The sequence below is a fragment of the Gobio gobio genome (genome assembly GCF_949357685.1).
Source record: "Gobio gobio genome assembly, chromosome: 3".
Classification (NCBI taxonomy): Eukaryota; Metazoa; Chordata; class Actinopteri; order Cypriniformes; family Gobionidae; genus Gobio; species Gobio gobio.
Window position 1 is genome coordinate 49,508,338 of NC_137099.1, and position 25,423 is coordinate 49,533,760.

General features: G+C 37.0%; 1 protein-coding gene across 1 annotated transcript; it reads right to left on the reverse strand.

Annotated features, from left to right (window-relative positions):
• Positions 1-293: 293 nt before the first annotated feature.
• pdxkb (pyridoxal (pyridoxine, vitamin B6) kinase b) lies at positions 294-22,290 on the reverse strand. The gene is made up of 11 exons (XM_079812065.1): positions 22,025-22,290; positions 18,898-18,952; positions 10,915-11,019; positions 4,813-4,896; positions 4,409-4,443; positions 4,200-4,285; positions 3,936-3,981; positions 2,764-2,875; positions 2,372-2,508; positions 2,202-2,268; positions 294-959 (listed from the first exon to the last, which is right to left on the reverse strand). Exons 1-11 carry the CDS (start codon positions 22,103-22,105, stop codon positions 847-849), a joined length of 921 nt encoding a protein of 306 aa, XP_079668191.1. The 5' UTR covers positions 22,106-22,290; the 3' UTR covers positions 294-846.
• Between the last annotated feature and the right edge of the window lie 3,133 nt (positions 22,291-25,423).

Here is a 25,423-nt window from a genome sequence, read left to right on the forward strand (position 1 = left end):
AAATAATCACATTTTATCCCTGAAAAAATATATAATACAGTCATGAAATTGAATATATATTTAAAAAAAAAACAACTTTAAAAAATATAATATAAAATAACTGAAAATGAGAATGATATTTTTTCACATTATATTAAGTTACTGAGAACTGGAGAGAGAAAAATACACTTACCTGAATAATATAATATTATAAAAAATAATTAATTATTAATATTAAACTTAACTGACATAAAACTAATAGCATAATGCACAAAAATATAATGGTCCTAATAATAGCCTTCTTTTTCTTTTATGCAATAAATATCTTATTTTTACCTTTTGAGCAAAAATATGACCCAGGCATTCCTTGAGAGTTTCTGTGAGACTCAACCGTCTAGGTTTGGTTTTCTATGTTTCTCTAGACTCAAAATCATAGAGTGTAGAAAGAGTCACATCTATATTAACATCATTTTTATATTGGTCCTCACTAGATCAATGGCAGTTTAGGTACATAACTGACCTGGACTGGGCTTTATGTGCAGGACGAACCGGAGTTCTTGAGGAGCTTTGAGAGAAAGAGAGAGAGAAACAAGAGATGGTGAAGATTGCAAGAGTGTGAACGAGAGGGCGATCATCTCTCCCATTCTCTTCTTCTCGTCTCTTTTCTCTGCGGAGCGCAAGCGATCGCTCTCCCCCTCTCGCCTGTTTGGCTGTACCCTGCTGAATCTCTTGAAAAATGGAACTGTTGTGCTCTGGCTGAGATTCTAAGGCAATGTCACATTACATATCAAAATGTACAACATCTATACATTGTGCAGTTGTGAGCGGAGGGTGAGGTGTGTGGATGAGATGTGGCGTGTGGCGGCTCTATAGAACGGTGGCCTCCATTACTATGGCTGGATCCTCTATGTCCGCTTTACTCTGGACCATCCGTAACTCCAGCTGGGCCGGGCTGGGTCTTCTCCCAGGACCTGCCATTTCTGAACATACAAGAGAAAGAGGGGAAAACATTTCAATGAAACAAGCTTATTTGGGGTTTGTTGGATTTTTTAAAAATATTTTTGAAAAGTCTCTTACTTGAAAAATATAAAACAATGTTTACTTAAAGTAAAGGAACACGCCACTATTTTTGAAAATAGGCTCAATTTCCAACTCCCCTAGAGTTAAACAGTTGAGTTTTACCGTTTTCGAATCCATTCAGCCGATCTCCGGGTCTGGCGGTAGCACTTTTAGCATAGCTTAGCATAGATCATTGAATCTGATTAGACCGTTAGCATCTCGCTCAAAAAAACCCCAAATAGATTCTATATTTTTCCTTTTTAAGACTCGACAACACTTTAGAATAATGGTCATTAGTTAACATTAGTTATCTCCATTAGTTAACTAATAATGAACTGCACTTATAAAGCTTTTATTAATCTTTGTTAATGTTAATTTCAACATTTACTAATGCATTATTAAATTCTTGTTAACATTAGTTAATGCACTGTGAACTAACATGAACAAACCATGAACAGCTGGATTTATATGAACTAACGTTAACAAAGACGAACAAATACAGTAACAAATGTACTTCTCATGGTTAGTTCATGTTAGTTAATACATTAACTAATGACCATTATTCTAAAGTGTTACCCTTTACTCTTCTGTAGTTACATCGTGTACTAAGACTGACAGAAAATGAAAAGTTGCGATTTTTTAGGCCGATATGGCTAGGAACTATTCTCTCATTCCTGCATAATAATCAAGGAACTTTGCTGCCATACCATGGGTGCAGCAGCGCAATGATATTCCAGGGATACAGGAATGAGAGTATAGTTCCTTGCCATATCGGTCTAGAAAATCACAACTTTTTATTTTCCGTCTGTCTTAGTACACAATGTAAATACAGAAGAGTCCAGTCTTAAATAGGAAAAATATAAAAACTCTTTGGTCATTTTTGGAGCGAGATGCTAACGGTCTAATCAGATTCAATGATCTATGCTAAGCTATGCTAAAAGTGTTACCGCCAGACCCGGAGATCGGCTGAATGGATTTGAAAACGGTAAAACTCAACTGTTTAACTCAAAATGAGCCTATTTTCAAAAATAGTGGCGTGTTCCTTTAAGGCTTTGTGCCACTATTTTCATTTGTAATTTTAATATTGATAACGAATTGTAGCATTCTAACAACTCTATACCATGCACATACATAAAACAGACAAGGTTTGGCTGTTGTGTTACCATGGGCATAAGATATAGTCCTCTGAATGACATGGTGCATGACGGAGAAAGTCTTCTCACATGCCGTCTGAGAAAGAGAACAAGACAGAATAACACTTGATCAGCATTTTCTTCCTGCGCTGCATGATCACTGTGTTGCTTTTCTGACACGATGATTGAATATGCTGTACCTTCAGGTCGGTTGGGTAATGGTGAGTCCAGGCCAACAGCATAGCAGCAAACAGATCACCGGTCCCCACAAACACCGCATCCACTTTCGGCACCTCTATTCGGATCCGCTGGGTCTTCTTTGTCCCGTCCGGCATCACTGCAGAAACATGGGTATTTTATTCATGTGCGCATTCTTCACAAGATTTGACCATGCATGAGCCAGCCCTTCAACCGCTAGGCTACACAACTCCATGAAGGTGGTTCAAAGCAATAAATATGTTATATATAAATAAATATAAAGATATTTGACTTCACATGCATTCCAGTATGCTCTTATGAATTTTGTCATCTGTCCAATCCACAAACACTGATCTTATCTTCCACTGTTCAGCACACATGGACACACACTTACAAATGCGCTGACTGCCAAGAGACACCAGGAATCTGTCTCCGAGACGAGGGGGCAGATCAGAGCTGGTGATGACCACGGTGTCTGGACCCATCTTATGCAGCAGGTCCATCACCTGAACACACAAACACACAGTCAGAGTCCTTTACTGGATCTCCGTTAACATGTCAACAGCAGCATATGACTCTTGTTAACGTTTCTTGTTGATGGTTGAATTCAAAACAACTGTTTTCTTAGTAATAATATTTATTATTATTATTATTATTATTATAATCTCAATAGTCATTTTATATTAATAATATATTATTAGATAATAATTTAGAAAATAATATTTATTGTAAATTAATAATAGCTTTAGATTATAATTAGAGTAACAACAACATAAATAATTGTTATAAAAATGTGTAATTATACATTACTAATTAATTATTAGATAATATTAAGGCAATAATAATAATAAGAAGAATAATGTTGTTAACGAAAAGTTATTATTTTAATTATATATATAATATTTTAATTTTATATATATAATTGATTATTGATATTACCTTAATATCATCTAATAATAGTAATACTAATGATAATTATTATTCATTGTAACATAAAATCTATTAATATTAAGATAATAATACAGCAATCATTTTAAAACATTATTATTTGTATTATTATTAATGATGATGATAACAACAACATAAAAAAATATTAAAATAATTAGTAATGATATATTAATAATAATTATTAGATAATATTAAGGCAATAATAATATTAATAATAAGAATAAGAATTTTAAAATGTTATTTTAATGTAAGTAATAATACAATCAATAACATAATACATTCTAATAAATACTTTTAAAAATAATAATAATTCATATTGATTACATAGTATATTATAATTATTATTATTACTACCTTAATATTATCAGTCATTGTAACAAAACATGAATAATTTTAACACCATAACATAGCAATTATTTTAAAACATTATTATTTGTATTATTAGTGATGATGAAAATAATAATACTACTTTTATTATTAACGAATAATAATATAACATTTGGAAATTAAAGTGGTTTGTATATTATTTGCAGCTAATTTATATTCATACACTGCTTTCATCGTTTTTTTAATAAGGCTACTGTGAGGTCCATTTCTCACGAGTATATTTAAACTCACCTCAACAGCATCTTTCTCTGTGCTGATATTCTTCCCCGTCAATAACCTGGAATGAAGAGCAAAGAGTTAGACGAGTGGCACATGAGTGGGACTGAAGAGTTGAGTGTAAAGCCCTGACTGACCACCAGAGGGCACCACAATATTACTCATGTCAGCAATCTTACTGAAAACCGGTGAGGGGCTGGAGGTTTGACATTTGCAGCACAGAAACATCCAATCACAAGATAACACACTAAAATGTTGAGTGGACAGTATTTCACTCACTCTGCCTCAAACTGGTTGGGTGTGATGATATCGGCCACAGGTACCACTTTATTCCTGTACACAGGATGGAGATTCTGAGGAACATACTGCAAAAGACAAAGAGTACCATGAAAAATAGATGTCAGCTTATTCCCAATTCTATTTCCTGTATAATGAACATAATGGGACAGAAGAAAGACAGAGAGGATCTAGAACACAAACAAGCTTACCATTGAACCATGGTCCCCTAAGACAGGGTCACAAACTGACAGAAAAAACAACAAAGTTATTCTTTAATGTACAAGGTTCATGTACACTACCGTTCAAAAGTTTGGGGTTGTTATGATCTTTAAATGTTCATCAAGGCTACATTTATTTGCATTTTACAAAAAATACAGTAATATAGTGCATTTAAAATCATTTTCAGCATCATTACTCCAGTCTTCTGTGGGTTTGATTAATAATAGAAAGGTCAAAAGAACAGCAATTCTTTTAAAAAGAAATCTTTTGTCACTCTTTGCGTCACTTCTGAACAATTCAATGCATTCTTGCTTCAAACGTTTCTTTCAAAAGCAACATCATACCCCAAACACTTGAAGGATAGATGCCTGTCTAGAGACTGAAAAACACTCACCATATACAAGGTTAGGATTGGCCCTCTTCAGCTCTTGTACAATATCAACCACCATCTCCAGAAATGATGTATCTCTAGTGTAACCTGCGGTAATGGAGAAAGAAAAGAGCTTTTATCAACTAATTTGTTTTCCTACCAACAACTTCCTCTTGAGACTTCATTTGTTCCAGATCAAAATTCTGCCTGAAGTACTAAAACTGAGCACTCAGCACAAGCATGAGGTTCATTCTCATTCTTTTTACCTGACATTTCAAAACAGCTAAGGTGGAAACAATAGTTTAAGATACAGGTTTATGATACAATACACTCAATTTGTGGGTGAAATGGAGCCAGAATTGGGCATAAACACTTGGCAAGTTATTTTATTTCAGAGGTCAGAAAAGAATCAGAAAATACACCTTGAGATGTGTGTATTAAAGGGTAACTAAACCCTAAAACAACTTTTTTTAGTTAATGATCTGCAAGACTGGGGCTTTATTAATGCTGTTCATTGATTCGAGTAAATGTTTTGACATTTGGATATAAATTGTTTTAATTCTACAATATATGGTGTAAAACCGTCGGAGTGCTGCCCTCTTAAGGTTGAACGGTGGCTACTGCAGTTGAATTTTCCTATCGGACGTTGTTTTGCCATCGTGACGTTTGTTGGCTCTTCCAACGGCTCACTACCCACGCCCCTGGCACGAGCTCACCACACCCTAATCAAACCGTCACTGTAGGTCTCAGGTGCACCCCCCCGCCTCAGCCCCGCCCTCGTTTCGTCCCCAGAGCCGGATTAACGCAAAGGCAAACTAGGCACGTGCCTAGGGCCCGATTGGCGGGATAGGGCCCAGACAGAGAGACAAAAATATATATATATATATATATATATAATAATAATAAAAAAAATTTAATGTACAAATGTCCTATCTACAATTTATTTCAATATTTATTAATTAACTAAAAATAGTGACGATGTTTATCTTAACCATAGACTGTTACATAACGACACATTAACGCCAGCCCATGACTGTATTTATAAAGAGGCGCCAGCCAGTCCGAGGAGACGTCAGCGGCGGTCAGAGCAAGACAACAAAGCTAGCAGGCAGGTGTGTTTTGAGTAGGCTAACATTCAAGATGCTTTCGGGTGCGGCAAAACGTAAAAAGAAAAAAAATGAAGAGGAACAAAAGAAGAGACAGCGGGGGGCTTTATAGAAGTTTCTGTCGGGCAGCCGTCCGACAGCTGTGAACCTGCTCGAGTCAGCAGAGGCTGAGCCAGGCCCGAAGATGTGGTGGAAGACGCGGTGGAAGATGTGGCGGGAAATGTTTGGCACAATGTGGTATTTTAAGATTAAACCGTTCTGACAAACAGTTTATGACATCCTTCCAGAACTTCTGTATATCAGAACATTCCCATAGACAGTGAATTAGAGTTCCTTTATAATTTTGGCATTTTGTACATATATCAGGAATATTGCTAGACATATGATTGAGTTTTTCAGGTGTTATATAAACCCTTGTCAACCATTTATACTGTAATAATTTAAGCCGCGTGTTTATGATTTGTTTTTGCGCCTTTAAACATGCTTCAGTCCATTCAAATTCCTCCATTTCTTCTTGAATGGCTTTCCTCCATGCGTTTAATTTGTCTACAGCAGACTCTTTAGAGTTAGACATTATTAAATTATAATATTTTGACAATTGGCCCTTTTCACCTCTTTTTTCAATTATTTCCTCAATTAATGACAGTTTGGGAATGTACATACTATCTGTAGACCTGGAAGACATAAAACTTTTAAGCTGTGAATATTAGAAAAAAAAATGTTTTGAGGGAATCTGGTGTTTATCACACAATTCTTGAAATGTAAGAAGTATTCCATCCATATACAAGTCTTTAATAGTCTGATACCTTTAGTTTTCCATAGTTTAAATCCTCCATCCTTATATTTATTATTATTTATTGTTAGACAGTTTCTAAATGGTCTTGATGAATGTGAAGGGGTCATGTTTGCCTTCTTGTTCTTAATTACAACATTTATAAATGTTGTAAGCTATTGGATTTTGCAGAAAATCTTAATTAAATGTGTTGATAAAATGTACACAGAGCAAATAAGATAAACTTATTTGCTCTGTTTACATAGTTTACTGAAACCTATTGGTTATTTACTGGTACTACTGCCTTAACAATGACACTCCCAGTGGATGAGGATAATTTAATAGCATTTAATAGAGCCGTGTAATGACGTATAAATAATGAATATCAAAAAATAGTCTGATAGACTGTTTAATATACAACACAACCAATTTGTAACCAAAGACTAGGCTATGTAAAATGTGAATTAACTGTTATTAGTAACTTTGGTAAGTTTCAGATTTCAATTCATAAATAACATCGATGGAGGGGGGCCCAAAAAATGCAGCCTGCCTAGTGTAGTCCATTTATTTAATCCGGCTCTGTTCATCCCCTCTGTCTCCGCTGGGGTTTGCCCACTTTTCCAGCATTTTTCAAATATTGCCAGTGGGTGGAGTTAGGCTCTGATCAGGGGTTGAGTTACCCTTTAAAAAAGCCTTTTACAAAGTCTTGATTTAGTTTTTGTGTTCTACTAAAACAGGTTTTCATGCTTGAATGTTCAAAAAAACATTTGTTTTTCAAATAATTTACATTGTTGCAGCACCTCTCTTCCCAATCTGTCAGTAACGCTCTGTTTAGTTCCCGTCTCTACGAAGCTCCTCCTTTTGAAAAGCGCGAAGTGCTCTGATTGGTCAGCTGGACCAGTGTGTTGTGATTGGTCAATCATTTCAAGTGTGTTTTGGAAAGGTCACACCTCTTATATAACCGTTAGTTTCAACACACTACTACTAACACAACACAACCAGGCCTCGCCACCTTTTTTGGGTATGCATTGGGCGGAAATGATTTAAATGAGTAATACTGTGACGTGTTTGTTCCTGGAAGAAAACAAAGCTACAATGGAAGCGTTTCGGGGAGTTCAGAAACTGATAACTCCTTTTGGAGTGACTTTGTGCTTTGTAACCTTGCAGACCTTTTCCATGCTCAAACCGTCAGCAACATTACACACTAAAGAAAGTTCAAAATGGGTCTTAGTTAAATTGATAGGCTTGGAACTCAAACACACCAAGCATGCATGTTTCAGAGAAAGTGACAATACATAACATTTTTTTGAGGAGGGACGGCCTTAAAAGCTCCCAGGCCCACTCTCCAGCTATTGGTCACGTGGCGGCTTGGCCTCTCCAGTCAGGTAAATAAATCCTATGTGTGATGCATCTGACCTTCAATGCTTTTCATGATGTCATAGTGTTTCACACAATAAATCGCACTGCGACAACACAAGCCACTAGTGAGATAGGCATGCAGAAGACCTCAAAATAGCAGTTCAAAAATTCATATTATGACATTACAGCTGGGATTAGAAAAATAAATGACGTGTAGCTAAGTATGGTGTCCCATACTCAGAATATGTGCTCTGCATTTCACCCATCCAAGTGCACACACACCGCAGTGAGTATTGAACACACACCTGGAGTGATTGGGGGTTAGGTGCCTCGCTCAATGAGAGTGGAAAAACTAAATAACGACTTATATAGTGATAACTGATCTCAAAACACTGCATCATGAAGCTTCGGAGCGTTATGAATCAGTGAGTCGAGTCATGATTCGGATCGCGTGTCAAACCGCCAAACTGCTGAAATCATGTGACTTTGGTGCTCCGAATCATGATTCGATACGCTGATTCATAACGCTCCGAAGCTTCATGAAGCAGCGTTTTGAGATCAGTTATCACTATATAAGTCGTTATTTAGTTTTTTTGGCACACCAAAAATATTCTCGTCGCTTTATAAATAATATTTTTGGTACATTAATGGATCTTGAGAGAGGAAATGTCATTGCTGGCTATGCAGGCCTCGCTGAGCCATCGGCTTGCAACAAAAATATCTTAATTTGTGTTCTGAAGATGAACAAAGGTCTTACGGGTGTGGAACGGCATGAGGGTGAGTAATAAAATTACATTATTTTCATTTTTGGGTGAACTAACCCTTTAAGATTTTTGTGAAAACTGATAAATTTTTTCAAATTGATTTGCTAAATAAACATATTACTAATAAATATTAATAATAATAATAATCCTGATGCACAAGCATAATCTTTAAAATCAGTCATTTATTAGGCTCGTGAAACGTGGCTCTACTGGACTGCAAACTGCATGTATAAATACTTCCCACACTGCTCTCTATTCCCAAGTTCTCCTTTTTTCCCTTTTCCCAGTCTGTGCTTTCCTCTCCTCTCAAGGTGATGATAAAGGAGAGCTCATGCACCAGAGACTTCTCGCCAGCTAACCAACTCGACAGAGCACAACATCTCAGTCTGCGGTGATCGTGCGAGACCTGCAACTCTATGACCATGTGTCCTCTACGGTCCCCCGGTGCTGATTATTAGCAGCACCATTACAGAGCGAGAGAGATGTGTTCACTTCCTCTCTGTTATAGACAACTCAACACAAACCTACTGGATGCACAAGACAAACATATCCACTAGATTTTTAGATTTTCTGAAGAAAAGAGGTGCTTGCCTATGCAACACTCAATGCCACAATGTTGAAGTTTGCGCCTATGGGAGCTTCTTCAATGACCGGAACTTTTATATCCAGGCGTTGGTATTTACAACTGTAACCGCTTTACTGTCTTTATTTATTTTTGCTACTTTTCAAATACCTTTTATAAATAGATTTGATAGTTTTACTCGTGTTCCAGACTTTACATCTAAGCTATGAAAATCTATCATAAAAATATTTGTCCCATACTGAAAACATTTTCATATGAAATGATGAAAATTTAGTGTAATGAAGCTCGTCTTCCACAAACATATTAAGTAGCAAAACTGTTTTAAACATTGATGATAATAAAAATAATAATAATTATTATTATTATTTTTAGTAACAATAAATCTTTCTTGAGCAGCAAATCATCATATTAGAATGATTTTTGAAGGATCATGTGAAACAGAAAACTGGAGTAATGAAGCTGAAAATTCAGCTTTGATCACAGGATCAAATATATTATAATAGAAAACAGTTATTTTAAATTGGAATAATATTTCACAATATTACTGTATTTTTGCAAATATTTTACAAATATAATGCAAAAGAAACATGAAAATACTGTACAAATATTAAGCAACGTGTGAAAATATTGTACAAAATAGTATGCAAAGTGTGAAAATACTGTACAAATATAATGCAAAAGAAACGTGAAAATATTGTACAAATATTATGCAATATAGTATGCAAAGTGTGAAAATACTGTACAAATATTATGCAATATAGTATGCAAAGTGTGAAAATACTGTACAAATATAATGCAAAAGAAACGTGAAAATATTGTACAAAAAAACATTATGCAAAATAGTATGCAAAGTGTGAACATATTGAAGTGGCAGTGGATTTCAGAATCATACAGTACATGTATGTGAAAATATTGTACAAATATAACGCAAAACTTGTGAAACACGTTTGTACAGATTGTACAAATAATACGCAAAACATGAAAATGTTGCACAAATATTTTGCAAAACGTGTGGAAATATGTATTTAGGGTATATAAAATCTATCTATAAAACTTCCCGGAGCATGACATTCATTTTATTCATTAATATCTCCCACTTTCATTTCCAGCACAGAATGATATTTTATTATAAAAATCTATAATTTGAGATGTAGTGGAAATGTTCAGCAAAAAAAACCTCCAGACCAGAATTCTCCTGTGATGCATGTAAACTGTTAAAACACACTTTTTCCACTCTCCCTAGTCCAAAGAGCCAAAATAGCCTGCAGCTGAAGATATATACACAGCTACTCTCACAAGACAAAAGAGCCTACTCTCGTGTGCATATGATATTATGACCATAGGTAAGGCGCTGACCTGCCTCAGGGACTCTACGGTCTCACACAGGGCCTTATGTACACTGCTCCAACTGAAAAGAGCTGGAAATATGAGAGTCTGATGCCATCAGGGAATCATATTATCTGCAGTCAATTGTTTTCATCCCTATAGGCTCAATAAAAGCATGCAAATAACATCCACAGCAGTGTGACAGACAGAACTGACCTGTAAGTACATAGTCGTAGTGGTTGACGTTGTTCAGTTTGATCCCTTCGTACAGCACGTGAAGCTCGTCTGCAGTCAAGACTTGTCCCTTCCAGTGAGAGTAACCTGGGTAATGACAGATCACAGGTCACACACATAGAAATCACATCTTAAAAATCCAGTGGGGAGTCCTTTGTGATGTTCGAGACACTACGAGAATGAAGATCTCATTGGGATCTAATATGTATATGTAGGGGTTACGGACAAAAGCCCCAGAGTTTCGTCAGAGACCATTGCTGCTGCCGCGGGAGCCGTGATGTCACAATTCAGGTGAGTCACCGAGCTGGTCACATGCAGGTTTCTTGTTGCTAAGGAACAGAGGAAAGCCTGAGGGGCTGGATGAAAAATACGCATCATTGTAGCCTTGATGAGTGTGTTTTTGGGGAGAAGATGACTGTGAAGGGGAATCTGTGATGTCTGTCGTCATCATTTCCTGCTGCCGCAACTCCGCAATGCCTCTCCGCTGGAACCACAGACCTCTCTAATCCCAAACACTTCACCCGCACGTATCATGCAGATACTCGATTTCACACCAAATCACGATCAGGGAAAGCATTCAGAAGCTGCCGTGCGAGGTACACGCTGTTTCTACCCATCAGGCTTTGCAGCGCCTATTGATGTAACGAACAGAGATAAAGCTCTGGATGTCAAAACCTGCAAATATATTTCCAAGGTCAAACGATAAAGTCCTAGAGGAAACGGTCCAGTTTGCAGATCGCCTCGCTGCCACGGGCAGAAGGTACTTTTAGATGCTGATTAACAATAAATGATAAGAGAATAATGGCCATTATTTACCATCAAGAAATTCATTCTGAATGTGGATTGAAGAAAACCTCAGTGCTCAGTCAGAACCGGAAATGTTTGTACATTAACTAGACATGGCCAATGGTACATTAACTAAACAAAGGTTAATGTCCTCTATAACGAATGAGTGAACAGAACAGAAACAGTTCATTTACAGGCCAACTGAGCCAACTACTGGGCAATAAGAGATGCTGCAATACAAACATGTAAGAATACATCGATAAAGCTACAGCAATAATAAGATTCGTGTTTTAAAAAAAATATATACTTTTATTTAACAAGGATGAATTCAATTGATCAAGTGTGACAGTAAAGACTTTTACACTGCAAAAAAAAAAAATCACTTTGAAATTTTGACATTTCAAATCCTGAAAAAACTTCACAGTTTCCACAAAAATAAAGCAGAAAAACATTGTCAACATTGATAATAAATCAGCATATTAGGGATGATTTCTGAAGGACCATGTGACACTGAAGACTGGAGTCATGATGCTGAAAATTCAGATTTATTTCACAGGAATAAATTACATTTTAAAATATTGTAATAGAAAACCGTTATTTTAAATTGGAATAATATTTCACAATATTGTTGATATTATACATCTATAATCCTTTTTTAAAAAAAATGGAGTAATTAAACCACCAAAAAAAAATTATAGTTTATATGCTACAAGTGAATATTTGCCATCATAACATTTAAATGTCCGTTATGGAAGATTAATTTAAATACAAGCTATTGAAAAAAGTATTATGTTTGAATAGAGCGAGAAAGAGAGAGAAATGTAGGCTTTTTAATTGCATCTATAACAGTTTAGTGGCAAGTTAAAAGTAATAATGTCAATATATAATGTAATGCTTGAGTTAGATTTTTTTTGGAATACAAAGCTTCTCTGAGCAGAAGAACATCTCTATGGTCAAACATGGGATGGTCCAGTCTTGTTATGGGGTGCTTTGAAGTTGCAGGAAGTGGACATCTTGCCTGAATGAAGATCATGAGATCTTTGAAGTATCAAGCTATTTTGGCAAAGATGGTGATGCCTTTGGTGCAGAGACTGAAGCTTGATGATCAATGGACTTTCCTGAAGGACAGCCGTCCCAAAATACACATCCAAATCTACTTTAGAACGTTCTACGACTGATCCCTGAACCAAGCTTGAGTGGCCTGTGCAGTCTTCAAATTCCACCAAATATTTTCAATGAGATTCAAATTTGAAGAAAGCAGTGGTAATGTGAAAACCAAAGATTATCAAAGATTACAGCCAGCGTTTATTGGAGGTTATACAGAATATAAGATTCTGCATAAAATTTGACATGTGGGGGTAAAATAAATCTGTACATGAATGTTTAGAGCCAATACATTTTTCTTTTTCTTTTTTCATCACTCAAATCACTCAAATGTGTATTACTGTCTGAATCTGAATCTGAATCTGAAATTAAATAACCCTTCTAGATCTTTACGGTCATCTAATCAAAGACTGCTGATGGTTCAGAGATCTAGACTTGAGACAAGGGATGACCGTGCTTTTACTATTATTGGTCCAAAATTGTGGAATAGTCTTCCTCTATCTTTAAGAATAATATCCACAGAGTCTGAATTTAAATCTAAGTTGAAAACCTACTTTTTCTCTAAGGATTTTAATATCAAAACTGTATTTGATTTTTAATATTTCAAATGAGTGTTTCCGATGTAAATTCCCTTTATTATTGCATTATTATATTTATTTATTTATCCTCTTGTACAGCACAATAGCCAACTACTGTTGTATTTATTGTGCTATATAAATAAAATTGATTGACTGCTTGATTACTAAACTATAGTAAATAATAATTGGCTTTCCTATAGCTCAAACAGTAGAGCATGGCGCAAGGTCATGGGTTCGATTCCCAGGGAAAGCAAGAATTGACAAAATGTGAAATGTGTACCTTGAATGCAATGTAAGTCGCTTTGGATAAAAGCGTCTGCCAAATGCATAAATGTAAATGTAAACTTTCTATAATAGTTTACTGATGGCTTTGTTTGTTTGGATTGTTTTTATAAAATTTTGTTCTCTCCATCAAAATGTCTTTTAGGTCATATTTCTTTTCTTTTGCCAAAATGCTGAATTAATCTCTGAAGCACCAGAAAGGAGACGACAGCAAGAGAGACGGATAAGTCTCTAGTCTAGTGTACATTCTGATTCGAAGAGTGGCTAATACCTATAGCACCAAATGAATAAACTATCATGACAAACACATTCAGCATCACTTTTCAGAAGGTTTGCCCCTTCAAAATGACCATCCACTTACTCTAAACCAGTTACCCATGATTTCAATTATCCACTCATTCCACTCATTTCACAAACAAATTCAGGCTTGATGTGACCACAGGCGTAAACCACCAACTACACTACTCCAACAACAGATCCCGACGAGAGCCGTGCTGGTTAGCTGTGCTGACAACGGCGTGTCTGGTTTGAGAATGCTAAGCAAGCCCCCCCCATTTATAGGCTTAAATGGCTTTAAAAAAAAAAAAAACTCAAGTGGATAAAGACAATGTTACAGCCCTGAGGAGGAGAAAGCAGCAGAGCGGAGCGGGAGGCCAGTCGCAGGGCAACAGCCTACAGTGGACTACTGATCCTCGGCCAGTTAGGGTTATTCTAACTTATGTGCTTTGAAATGGGATGTGTTTACGAGAAGCTTGTCCAGAAACAGTGTTTGGGAAATTTAGCAGTGACAGACAAGCATGTGACACTAGTGCTGTAGTACTCGAGTCCGGTCTCGAGACGTTTTTCTATTGTCTCGGACTTGTCTCGTTTGTACTCGGACTTGGCCAAATGTTCTAGATGGTCCCGACAGAGTCCAGCAATATATGCTTTTTTTCTTCTTCAAAACAAAACTATTGATGGAGCGCGCTTGTTCAGAAAACGGGTAACGTTATTGGTTAAATTCGCAAGCCATTAACATTGGTCGTCTGGTATATGCCTGGCTCCGAACATAAGAGTTAGCCTTTGCATTTGAGTCTTTTCATTAGGTTAGAAAGCAGGGCTGAAAGATTAATCGTATTTTCATTGTCATTGAGTGAACATGTTATTTAGCAATGGCCACCGAAATGTGCTTTTAAACGGCTGACAACAGCTAACGTTACGTTCGCTACTGTCAGTACATGCAATAAAACATTCATGAGTAAAAATACTATATATATATATATCTAGTGACTTTGCTTCTGTAAACTTTTAACGTTTCTGCTCCCATAACAGGGACATTCTAAAAAGCTTAACATGGCTTAATCAGATTTTTTGCACATAGTATACTTTATTAGTATGATGTTCGCTGAGTTTGTTTTTTTAATATTACAGTACATTAGTACATTAAGCCACGTTAAAGGGATAGTTCACCCAAAAATGAAAATTCTGTTATCATTTACTCACCCTCAAGTTGTTCCAAACCTGTATGAGTTTCTTTCTTTCTTTCTTTCTTTCTGCTGAACACAAAAGAAGATATTTAGAAGAATGTTTGTTAACAAAGCATAGAGCAACCATTGACTACCATAGTATTTTTCCCCTACTATGGTAGTCAATGGTTGCTCTTTCTGCTTGGTTACAAACATTCTTCAAAATATCTTCTTTTGTGTTCAGCAGAACAAAGAAACTCATACAGGTTTGGAACAACTTGAGGGTGAGTAAATTATGACATAATTTCCATTTTTTGGTGAACTATCCCTTTAAGCTTTTTAGAATGTCCCTAGAAACATCATTTAGTTATATTCAAATATTCTATTCTAATCCTGTAGTGAATTTAAAAGCATCCAGGCAGCCAACATGCACATTTAATGATTTGTTTACTTATAGCAAGTCATCGTCATTGCAAAAAAACCCACTGTTATCGCACATCACAGAATTTCCTCGTATCGTGCAGCACCTAAAGGCCGTCTGTGTTGCAAATCAGTGGATATATCTGCTTTAATGATTTAAAGTAAAGTTAATTTTTTTCTTGTAATATGCACTTCAGCTTTATGTGACTTTATTGAAATTGCTATATCTAAAGTAAATCAAAAGGCCTAATATGATCCTACAGGGTTGTTACTCTTCACATGCTTCTTGATCATTACAAATCACATAAATGATCAATAGTTAGAGGATTCTTGTTTTTCTGTTTGTCTTTTTTGACGGTCTCATCTTGACATTGACTCGAACCTCTTTGGACTTGGTCTTGACTAGTCCTGGTCTTGGACTCGACAAAGGTGGACTTGACTTCAGTCCTGTGTGACACCATGCATACCCGTTCTGGGTCACCAGAGCGAACATTTATAGCACTATATCAATTGTTTTTCTCTCTCACACAGACTTCTCTAAAAGGACAGTTCACAAAAAAACTTAATTCATGATCCATTGTAAATGAATGAGGGCAGGAGATTTCAAGCTGCTAAAAGGATGCAAAGTATTATAAAAGTAGCCTATATGAATCATGCGCTACATTCCAAGTCTTCTGAAGTCAAGGTGTGGTTACATTAGCGAAATTTCAGCGAAACTTTGCAGGGAAAAAAGGGCACTTTTATCAGTAGTGTAGCGATGTATGAAGCACAGCTCACACACACACACGTCACTGTAGCTTTCAGTCGGTCAATGCAGCAAATTTCCACAACTAACTTGAACCAGTTGCGAAATCTATGAGGGGAAATCTTTAGCCCTCAATCAAAACTCCTGATCGCGTGGATTCCTAGTGAAATGACTAGATTTGCCTACGAAAATTAGCTAAACAATGGTACATTTGGATATAACCTCATATTATAGCTTTGTGTGACATAAAAAAACAAAAAAAAAACAAAAAAAAAACAACTGCCTAATGTTACCGAATGAAATGTCGCACCCATGAAGAGATACAGGACTGTACAAGCATCAGGGGTGTTGATGGACTCGATCTACTCCATCTGTTTTGATCATCATTCTGAATTTGACAAAAACATGATTTTCTCAGCTTTCTGTTGCTTTAAATAATGCATGAAACTAGAATAAATCGTTTTTTATGTTTGTTTAAAAGCAGAGTCTCTGTCATTTCTTTTGATGTCTTTTGCATGTTCAGATATTCATGCAACAAAATATTCTAGGGGCCATAACCATTTTGTGAAAATGATCAAAAGCGCTGGTGCTGGCTGACAACTTTTTTTTTTTTTTAAATGCTGGCGGGAAAAGAACCGGATCAGTCGTGATTTATGAACAAATCATTCAGACCTATTCGGTGAACAAGCTGATTTATTGAAAGGATTCAACCCAAAAGAGCAATTTATGAATCGGAAAAGAATCTCATGAACTTGCTTCAGAAGTCTTGCGGGGGGAGTTTGTGTTTCAAGGAAGAAAGAAAGTCATACCGGTGGAACAACATTAGGAAGAGTAAATGAAGAACTAAGAGCTGAACAGGAACAGCATGTCTAAATGCAGGTGAATATTCTGATCTTGTAAGCAAAGAGTCCTCAGTCAAAATATAACAGGACATGTGTTAAAGAACCAGAATTCAAGTGCACAATCCAAAGAGATGAAAACACATCACAATATTCCTACTCTCCTGAAGTACATGGATCAGTGGTCTGTTTAACGGCTCCCAAATACACTTACACACACACACACAGTTCAAAATGAACTGTCACAACATGTGAATGCAATATGCTTCAAGCACTTGAATGAAGCATCTGTTTCTGTCCTCTTGTCATTAAGAGGTCAAGGGGCACTACAGTGCATTTGCAAATGAAATTTACTCTGCGAATGTGCAAATGCATTCGGGTAGCCTAAAAATCTAGATGCACCCAAGCGGCAGCAAATGTAATTTGCAGCAAGGGTCGTCTAGCAACTCTCCGTTGGCTTGCGAGCTTGAAAAAATAAACTCTAGTCAGGCCAATCGCATCATGTATAGAGTCGGTGGGCGGGCTTAAAGGATTAGTTCACCCCAAAATGAAAATGTCCTGATAATTTACTCACCCCCATCTCATCCAAGACGTTCATGTCTTTCTTTCTTCAGTCGAAAAGAAATTAAGTATTTTGAAGAAAACTTTCCAGGGTTTTTCATCATATAATAGTTTTCAGTTGCAACCAAAATGCTGAAGGTCCAAATCAATGCAGTTTCAAAGCGCTTCGAAGGGCTCACATTGGGGTGAGTAAACTATCAGGAGATTTTCATTTTGGGGTGAACTAATCCTTTAACATATTGCTGCTGCTGTTGAACACCGTTTTTTAGCCACGACTCTGGAAGACTTTGAGTTAAGCTTTTCTTTGAGAAAAGAACGGCACTGAAGTCATTCTTAAAAAAGGAAGATGTGTGTTCGATGTTTTGCCGACCGGATACAGCAAAAGTTTAATCTATCAACTAGCTCCGCTGGTGAGAAAACGCATGGGAATCAGCCACAACCCACTTGTGATAGTTGTCTCACCACTCATAGTGCTCAAGTTGGTTGTAGCGCTATCCTTTTGTGTGCAGAGCGAATTTGAAAGACAACCGCTTATCCCGCCCCTCGTATTGAGCCCTGCCAATGGTGCGTTCCCAGACCCAAAATCTTGATGTGGGTCTGGCTTGTCAGGCTAGCATCCGGGCACACCGAAACAAGAGATATCCAAGTGATCGAAACTCCATACCATCAGGATACAAATTCTCTAATGCCTCTAAACTTTTATGCAAATGATGTTACACACAACAAACTGTTGAACATTGCAGCCAATGTTAACAAGCATTACGAATCAAAGTAGTTACAACAAAGATATTTTTATTTTTATGTTCATAAGCTGATCAAGTCAGTGCAGCCGTTGTTTGGGGCCGCCTGTCAGGTTAACTGAAAATATTCTCTTGAAAAACACATTATCTTGTGTTTATGAAATCTGTAGTGATTCTTTCTTCAGTGCCTGTTTGTGCATATGTTATATTGTGACATATCATCTGACTGTGCTGTTTTAACACATTTTACCATGTCATAATCTATTTCACGTTATACCACAACTTTCACTGCAAAAGAAGGCGCCAAAAAGATCCCATCTGATTCTAGTAATTATGACATAATAGAGTAACACAGTCTCATCAGGGCATGTGTGACATCATCACTATAATAATACATTTTAAAGACATAATTTGAGAATCTTTAGTGAACCACAAAAAAACAGCAGAAAGTTTGAGTCAGCCTACCTGTGTGATTGGAGAACTGAACAGAGTTGATCGAGTCCACCTCAAACCCCATGACCTGACAAACACAGACACATTCCACACATGAAAGGAAGTTAATTCAGAGAGTAGCACACACTCTAAAAGCAATAATCACAAGAGTCTGTGATGGTATATAGAACCCTAACACTAAATAGAACTGAAACTGTGGCAGAAAAACTAACTAAAACAAGGAATATTTAACAAAATTAACTTAAGCATGTCTTATTGTTTTACTAGTTATTGAGGACATATCACATGGCGGAACCAATGTAAACCAGACAATTTGACAGGTATCTTGAGTTAGAGTTTGTAAAAATTAAACTGTTTTCTCATGTTTCATTAATTTAAATGTTCTGGTGCAGCCTTCGTTCTTCGTAAATTAAATGCCACCATAGCCTAAGTAGGCTATAAACTGGGGTGGGAAGACCTGGCATGAGTTGTCGTCACAAAAGGCAAAATCGTAAACCCAAATGCTCAAAATAATTAATTGGTTTGAGTACGGTAAACTTAATTAAACAAATTAGTTCAATCAAATGAGCTTTTGTAAGTATATAGAACTCTCTTTTTCTTTTGAGTTCACAAAACTGACACATTTTAAGTCATCTGAATGGGTTCATTGTTTTGAGTTTTATGAGCTTTTTTCTTTGGGCTGGGATTTCTACTTCCCAGCATGCTTTGCCATGACACTCAAAAAGGAGTGTAAATGCTAAAATTAAGGGTAATATGTTTTTTTGTGCAAGATTAATGTTAAGTGGGAGATTTAGTTTAACTTTTAGCTATGCTAATTTAGTTTCTGTTGAGTTTTAAGGGGGGTTACCATCATGGTAACTAGTGGAGCTTGAGCTTGGTTTGAGAACATGTTGAATTTTCTATATTGCAGAACTCATTCAGAAATTGCTATGCTCTGCTAATGCTATCAAAACAGTGTTACCAATTAGCATTCTGGAGCAATGTATTACATGATAGTTTTAAGTGAAATGTATGAGTAAGCATACTCAAATATTTCAAGTTAAAGGCGCACAAGCACAAAATAAAATTCTGCTAGTTCTGCTTACTTAAACTTTGAATTTCTTAACTTAAAATGTTTGATTTAACTGATTGCCTCAAATGTATTCAGGTTTACAGTGACAATTTTCAAATAACACAAATGTATGTTTTCTCTTGCAGTGGATTTGCAGCCAGAACAAAAAACCTATTCACCATTTTTAACAACATGACATCATGACTTTGCGTAAACATACACGCCACTTTCTAAAGCCAAATGGCGTGTTATCTGTACGCTTTTTGAGCTATCCGCACGTATGTCGACGCCGTGTGATTCCGCGTGAATGTAAATGGATTTATAAACATACTAAATTATGTTTTTTTGAAAATGTAAAAATGCAGAATGTTTCTTGTGATGGGTAGGTTTAGGGGCAGGGGCAGTGTGTGTGTGTGTGTGTGTGTGTGTGTTTGTGTGTGTGATGGGTAGGTTTAGGGGTAGGGGCAGTGTAGGGGGCTAGAATGAAACAGCGTTGATAAACACGCTAAAAATCGATTATGCGTCTTCATAGCACGCGAAAATGGCATAGCGAATTGGCGTGTCATACATACACTATTTCATGAGATCAGTCTGTTTTTAAAGAAATAAAATCTTAAAAAATCTTCATAATATAGAATTAAACTGTAAAGTTATATATAAGTGCCACTGGCTCAGATCTCTGGCTCAGTACGGGAGAAAACTCATTTTGAGAAAAGACGTGTTTTTTAAAGATATGTACTATAATTGAAATCTACAGACGCAAATAGATTAAGTGCTATAAAAGATGCACTTAACAGTGTTTTTTGGATGTTTTCCTTCCACTACTCTGAAAAAACACTATGAACAGCAAAAAAAGCCCAAAATGGACAGATGCATTCTTAAAAAGTGCACAAGAATTACACTCGTTGCTTAAGTGAACCATACTGTCATTAGTCACCATGAAATCAAAAGTGACAACTCCTAATTTTTATGGAATAGCGCAGTTTATTATAAATTATTTATCAGTGCACATCATTTATGTTTTTATGCACTTGCCCTCAAAATAACTTGCAGCAACATCTCTCTGATGACGTGTTTAATGGCACGAGGGCGGGAGAACCTGTCACTCACAAGAGATCAGCCAATAGCAAACCACAACCATCCAACCAATTCTTTCAGTTTCAAGCCGAATTTAATAATATCTGCCTACTAGAATTTGGTTGTCTCAATCAAATATTAAACGAAGTTAAAGGGGACATAAAAGGTTAGTTTCACTTACTATTAATAGTAGCACGATTAATATATGATACACGTACAGATTTGGGGAACCCAAACATAAAAGACAATTTCAAAACATGAGGGTCAATGTAAAATAGCACTCTCTCTGCCAATGAAACGCGCAGACTCGATCTTTAAATGATGCACGAGCGTGGGTTTTATACGGCTGGGAGAGCCGCTGGAAGAAGAAAAAAACATGTCACGATTTTGCAGGAATTGAGTCTCCCGGCCGTGACGTCAGTCTTGGAAACGTAAGACAGCGCGAGCATGCAGAAGATGAAGGGCTCGTAGGAAGACAGCCGCTTTCTGGTGGCATGACAGCTGGAGCCATTCAGAAGCTAATGAGCCTGATTTAATAGTTTGGACGCGGCTTGAACCCTCATGCCAAATGATCTTTCAGAAACCGAGATTCAGTGATATCCGAATCATTTCTGGTGATGAATAACGGCACTGTCACTCACGGTAATGATGACAGCCGCCGTGTCGCTGGTCTCACCGCAATTAACGTGCCGGTGTTCTGGCAACACGAGCTTCCTTAAGTTGTTGTGGCATATATACATGTATCCAAGTTACTATTAATAAAAACATATCTTGTATTCGTTGCTCGCATGATGCAAGCATAATACAACAAGCATCAAGAGGCCAAGTTCTGGAAATTAAATGAGTCTAGACTCAGGGTAAGGGAAGTTCACTTAAATCTCTGCACAAGACTGCATGCAAATGAATACTGACCATGTGACCTTTCCTTTCTCCACCTGCATGCTGTCATGCACTATAACATAACAATAATCCCGAGTGCATTGTCGTGCCGTGGCCGCCTCAGCTGCTCACCTGTAACGGGAAGGATGCAGATTTGTTCCCCACATATCCTCTCACGACATGACTCTGAATCGACAGCACTCGGCATTCCATGTCCACGCGCGCAGTTAAAGTTGTTTTAATCGCTCCAGAATGTCACGCGATTGAGGGGCAGCGGCGAACCGGAGGGGTGCTTTTCTTCCCTTTTAAAAATCCAAATTAGGATCCGTGATGGCAAGTTCACTAGCCAGACTGAGAAATGAAGGACATTCACACAGGAGTCGCTCATTGGCGAGCGCAACTACTCAGGCATCCTGAGGGGGCACCTAAAATTCACTGACATCACGACGACGCTCGTACAGCAGTGCTCGTGCCCGCTATTAGTAGAACCGCAGGCTATATTTATCATAGAGGTAAGAGGTGGCGGATGAAATTAACATGAATCCATCACATAAATCCAGATTGCACTGGTATCAGCACATGCGGAATTTATTGGGCAGCTAAATATATACACTTATTTTTGAAAACCAATAGTTTGTGCACTCCTTAAGAAATGACATGTTATACAGCGATGTATTAGCGCAATAAAGCGAAGTCTGTCTGTAGTATTGCGGAAGTGGGGTCCTTCAACAGAGAGACGCGCTCTAAATCCTCCAATCAGGAGCGCAGTCAGCGGTGACGTCAAGCCCTGATGTTATACGTCACCGCTGTCGGCTATCCGCTTCATTCTGAATTTTAATTCTGAAATCTGTCCACCCATGGAAAATTAATTATTAAAGCCTACTGTATAATACCCGATAGCCCACATTAATGTGTAAGGCTTCTAAATTATCAACATGATAAAAAAACGGTTGGACACAATCTGCCGTCTGCCCTCTGTTTGAGAGTTCATACTTTTTATACATATTTATTAATAAATATTTATTACCTTTTAGTATATTTGTTAAAAAAGTCCCCTTCCGGTAGGCCTATACGTGTCTTTTTGCTGTGAAATCTTTACTGATTATGAGTAAATGTAAGAATAACTTTTTTATATTGTTTATAATATTTCAAGAAATTGTATTTGTATATGAAATGTAATATTTCATGAACATTCATTGTAGGCTACTGAAGAAACTAAGGTTTACTTGATTATCCATACATCATTTTTTTTTTAGAAAAATCATGTAAAAATGTATATCAAATACATCAGGCTTTTGAGGAACGTTTATTTGTTCATCTCTCAATTATCATATTGTGTTGTATTGCATTATATGTTTTGCCTCACAGTAAAAACTACTGATCATAAAACGAATCATTTAAATATCATCTTAATCGAACATATTGGGAGATTCATTTTATGTCAGTAGATATAAATTGCATATTTTTGCTCAGTTCGGGCCTCTGTTTTTCCCCCCTCATCTAGTAAACTCCATAATCTCACTATCATATGAGCCATAATCAAATATGATCTGATCAGACATAAAACACACTGTATGCAAACTTTTTTTTTTAAAGATTTTCTTTTACACTGGGTCTTAAGATTCAATAAACTGTTTCATTTCAAAATAATCAGATCTGACTATTACGTCATATATCAGGTTTTGTAGGGTCAACCCTAAATACTCAGTTAACAAAACACTCTCCTACTTTATTGTCCACTGAAGCTAAAATACTGTGACTCATATGCAAAGCCTCAGGTCAGGACTGGGCTATTTTTGGACAGGTGGGCCGATAGCTTCAGGCTTTACAAACCTAGTTCATCTTTGGCATGTTGCCTACCTGACTATGAATCTAGAAAAAACGTATGAGGTCAGAGCGGTTTGTCTGGCCTCAGTGAAAAGAGATAGATTGAGAGAACATCACTCTATTTGCTAAAGTGCTATGAAATATTGAAAATATTAATCATTTTAAAAGCTATCTAAATGGGAAAATGTATTAAATAAAGCAAACTGTAAGGGACTACCCCTAAAAGTCAACATTTATTTAATTTTTTTCAGTGAAATGAGCCACTTTTCTCTTTGAGTAATTCCCCACAGGAAGTTTTTTCCGATTTTGTATTCTGGGGACATTTTTCTGCAAAATTTTACCCAAAGTATTGCTAGTTTAGACACACACATCGGTTTACAAACTTATGGACTCCAATAATTAAAGTGGTCAGGGATGGTACCTTTACAACTATTAAAGGCCCACTGAAGTGCCTTGAAACGTGCAGCATTATTCAATGTGTTGACATAATTTCCACTGAAACAGGAAGACAGGGCGGGGCCATAGACTGTAAAAACATATGGACGTAGTGTCCGTGACGTCACCCATAGGATTCTGAAGAGCAGTTTTGAAGCGTAAAGTAGGGTCGAGCTGGCCGTTGCCATCTTGGCAGCGCGTCACTCCCGGATAACAGAAAATGGGCAAAGAGGCGGGACGTGGGCGGAGCTGAGGTGACGCGATGACTAACAGACAGCAGATAAACGGCAATCCACCTGTCACTCAAAGTGGCCACGCCCTTAATTATACAGAACTTTAAGGCTTTATATAATGTAAACGAATGAGTTATAAAAAAATTCACCCCCCTCACAGTTGTCATGAAGGGCAAAATTAGCTGTATAGACCAAAACTACAATTTGTGCCAGGCTGTAAACATGTGTTTTTCTGCTGTGGCTTTTTAACATGGGGCTCAATGAGATTCTGCTCCCTTCTGGAGCCTGTCCCTAGTGGGCAGTCGATGAATTGCAGTTTAAGTCACTTCCGTATTGGCTTCAATAGAACCTGGAGGAGGTTGCTGCTTGGTAAAGCCGCAGTTTCCTCCTAATCTCCTCCATATTGCTTTAAAATATAGCATTGCAGAATTCAAATACGTTTTCTGGTATGCGCCGTCTCGCGCATATGACCCGCTCTGTGCTATCGTGTCTCTGGACTGTCCTCTCTTCATTCGCCCCAAGGGTAAGCATATTTACACTGTCTGAATCGTTCCCTATCCCCTACATAGTGCACTATGCCATTCACCATGTAGAATATAGCAAATATGTGAACAAGTGACTGATTTTAACCTAAGATTCAGCGTCTATTTATAATGTAGGGGGCAGGACGCTTCAGATTTTAGAGAGCATTTGATTGGACAGAAAATGTGATGAGAAGCTGAAGTTTTGAATGTTTATATCTTCTAAATGCAAATTTTGTCCTTGTTTAGGAACACACTAGCTTATAGATAACAGTAGACCAACATATTCATACTAAAATCCCCCCCAAAAAACAAAAACATTTTGATTTCATGGGGACTTTAACGAACAATCCACTGGTCAATGTGCTGTTCACTGACATAAGTACTGGTTTCAGTTTGATTAAACACCTGAACGCTTCCACTGGAGCGAACAGTTCAAACAGTGTTGAACCTATAAATGCCACTTAACATTTGTCCTCTTAAGTTTTTCATCGGTCACGGTATTGTTTCTGTCA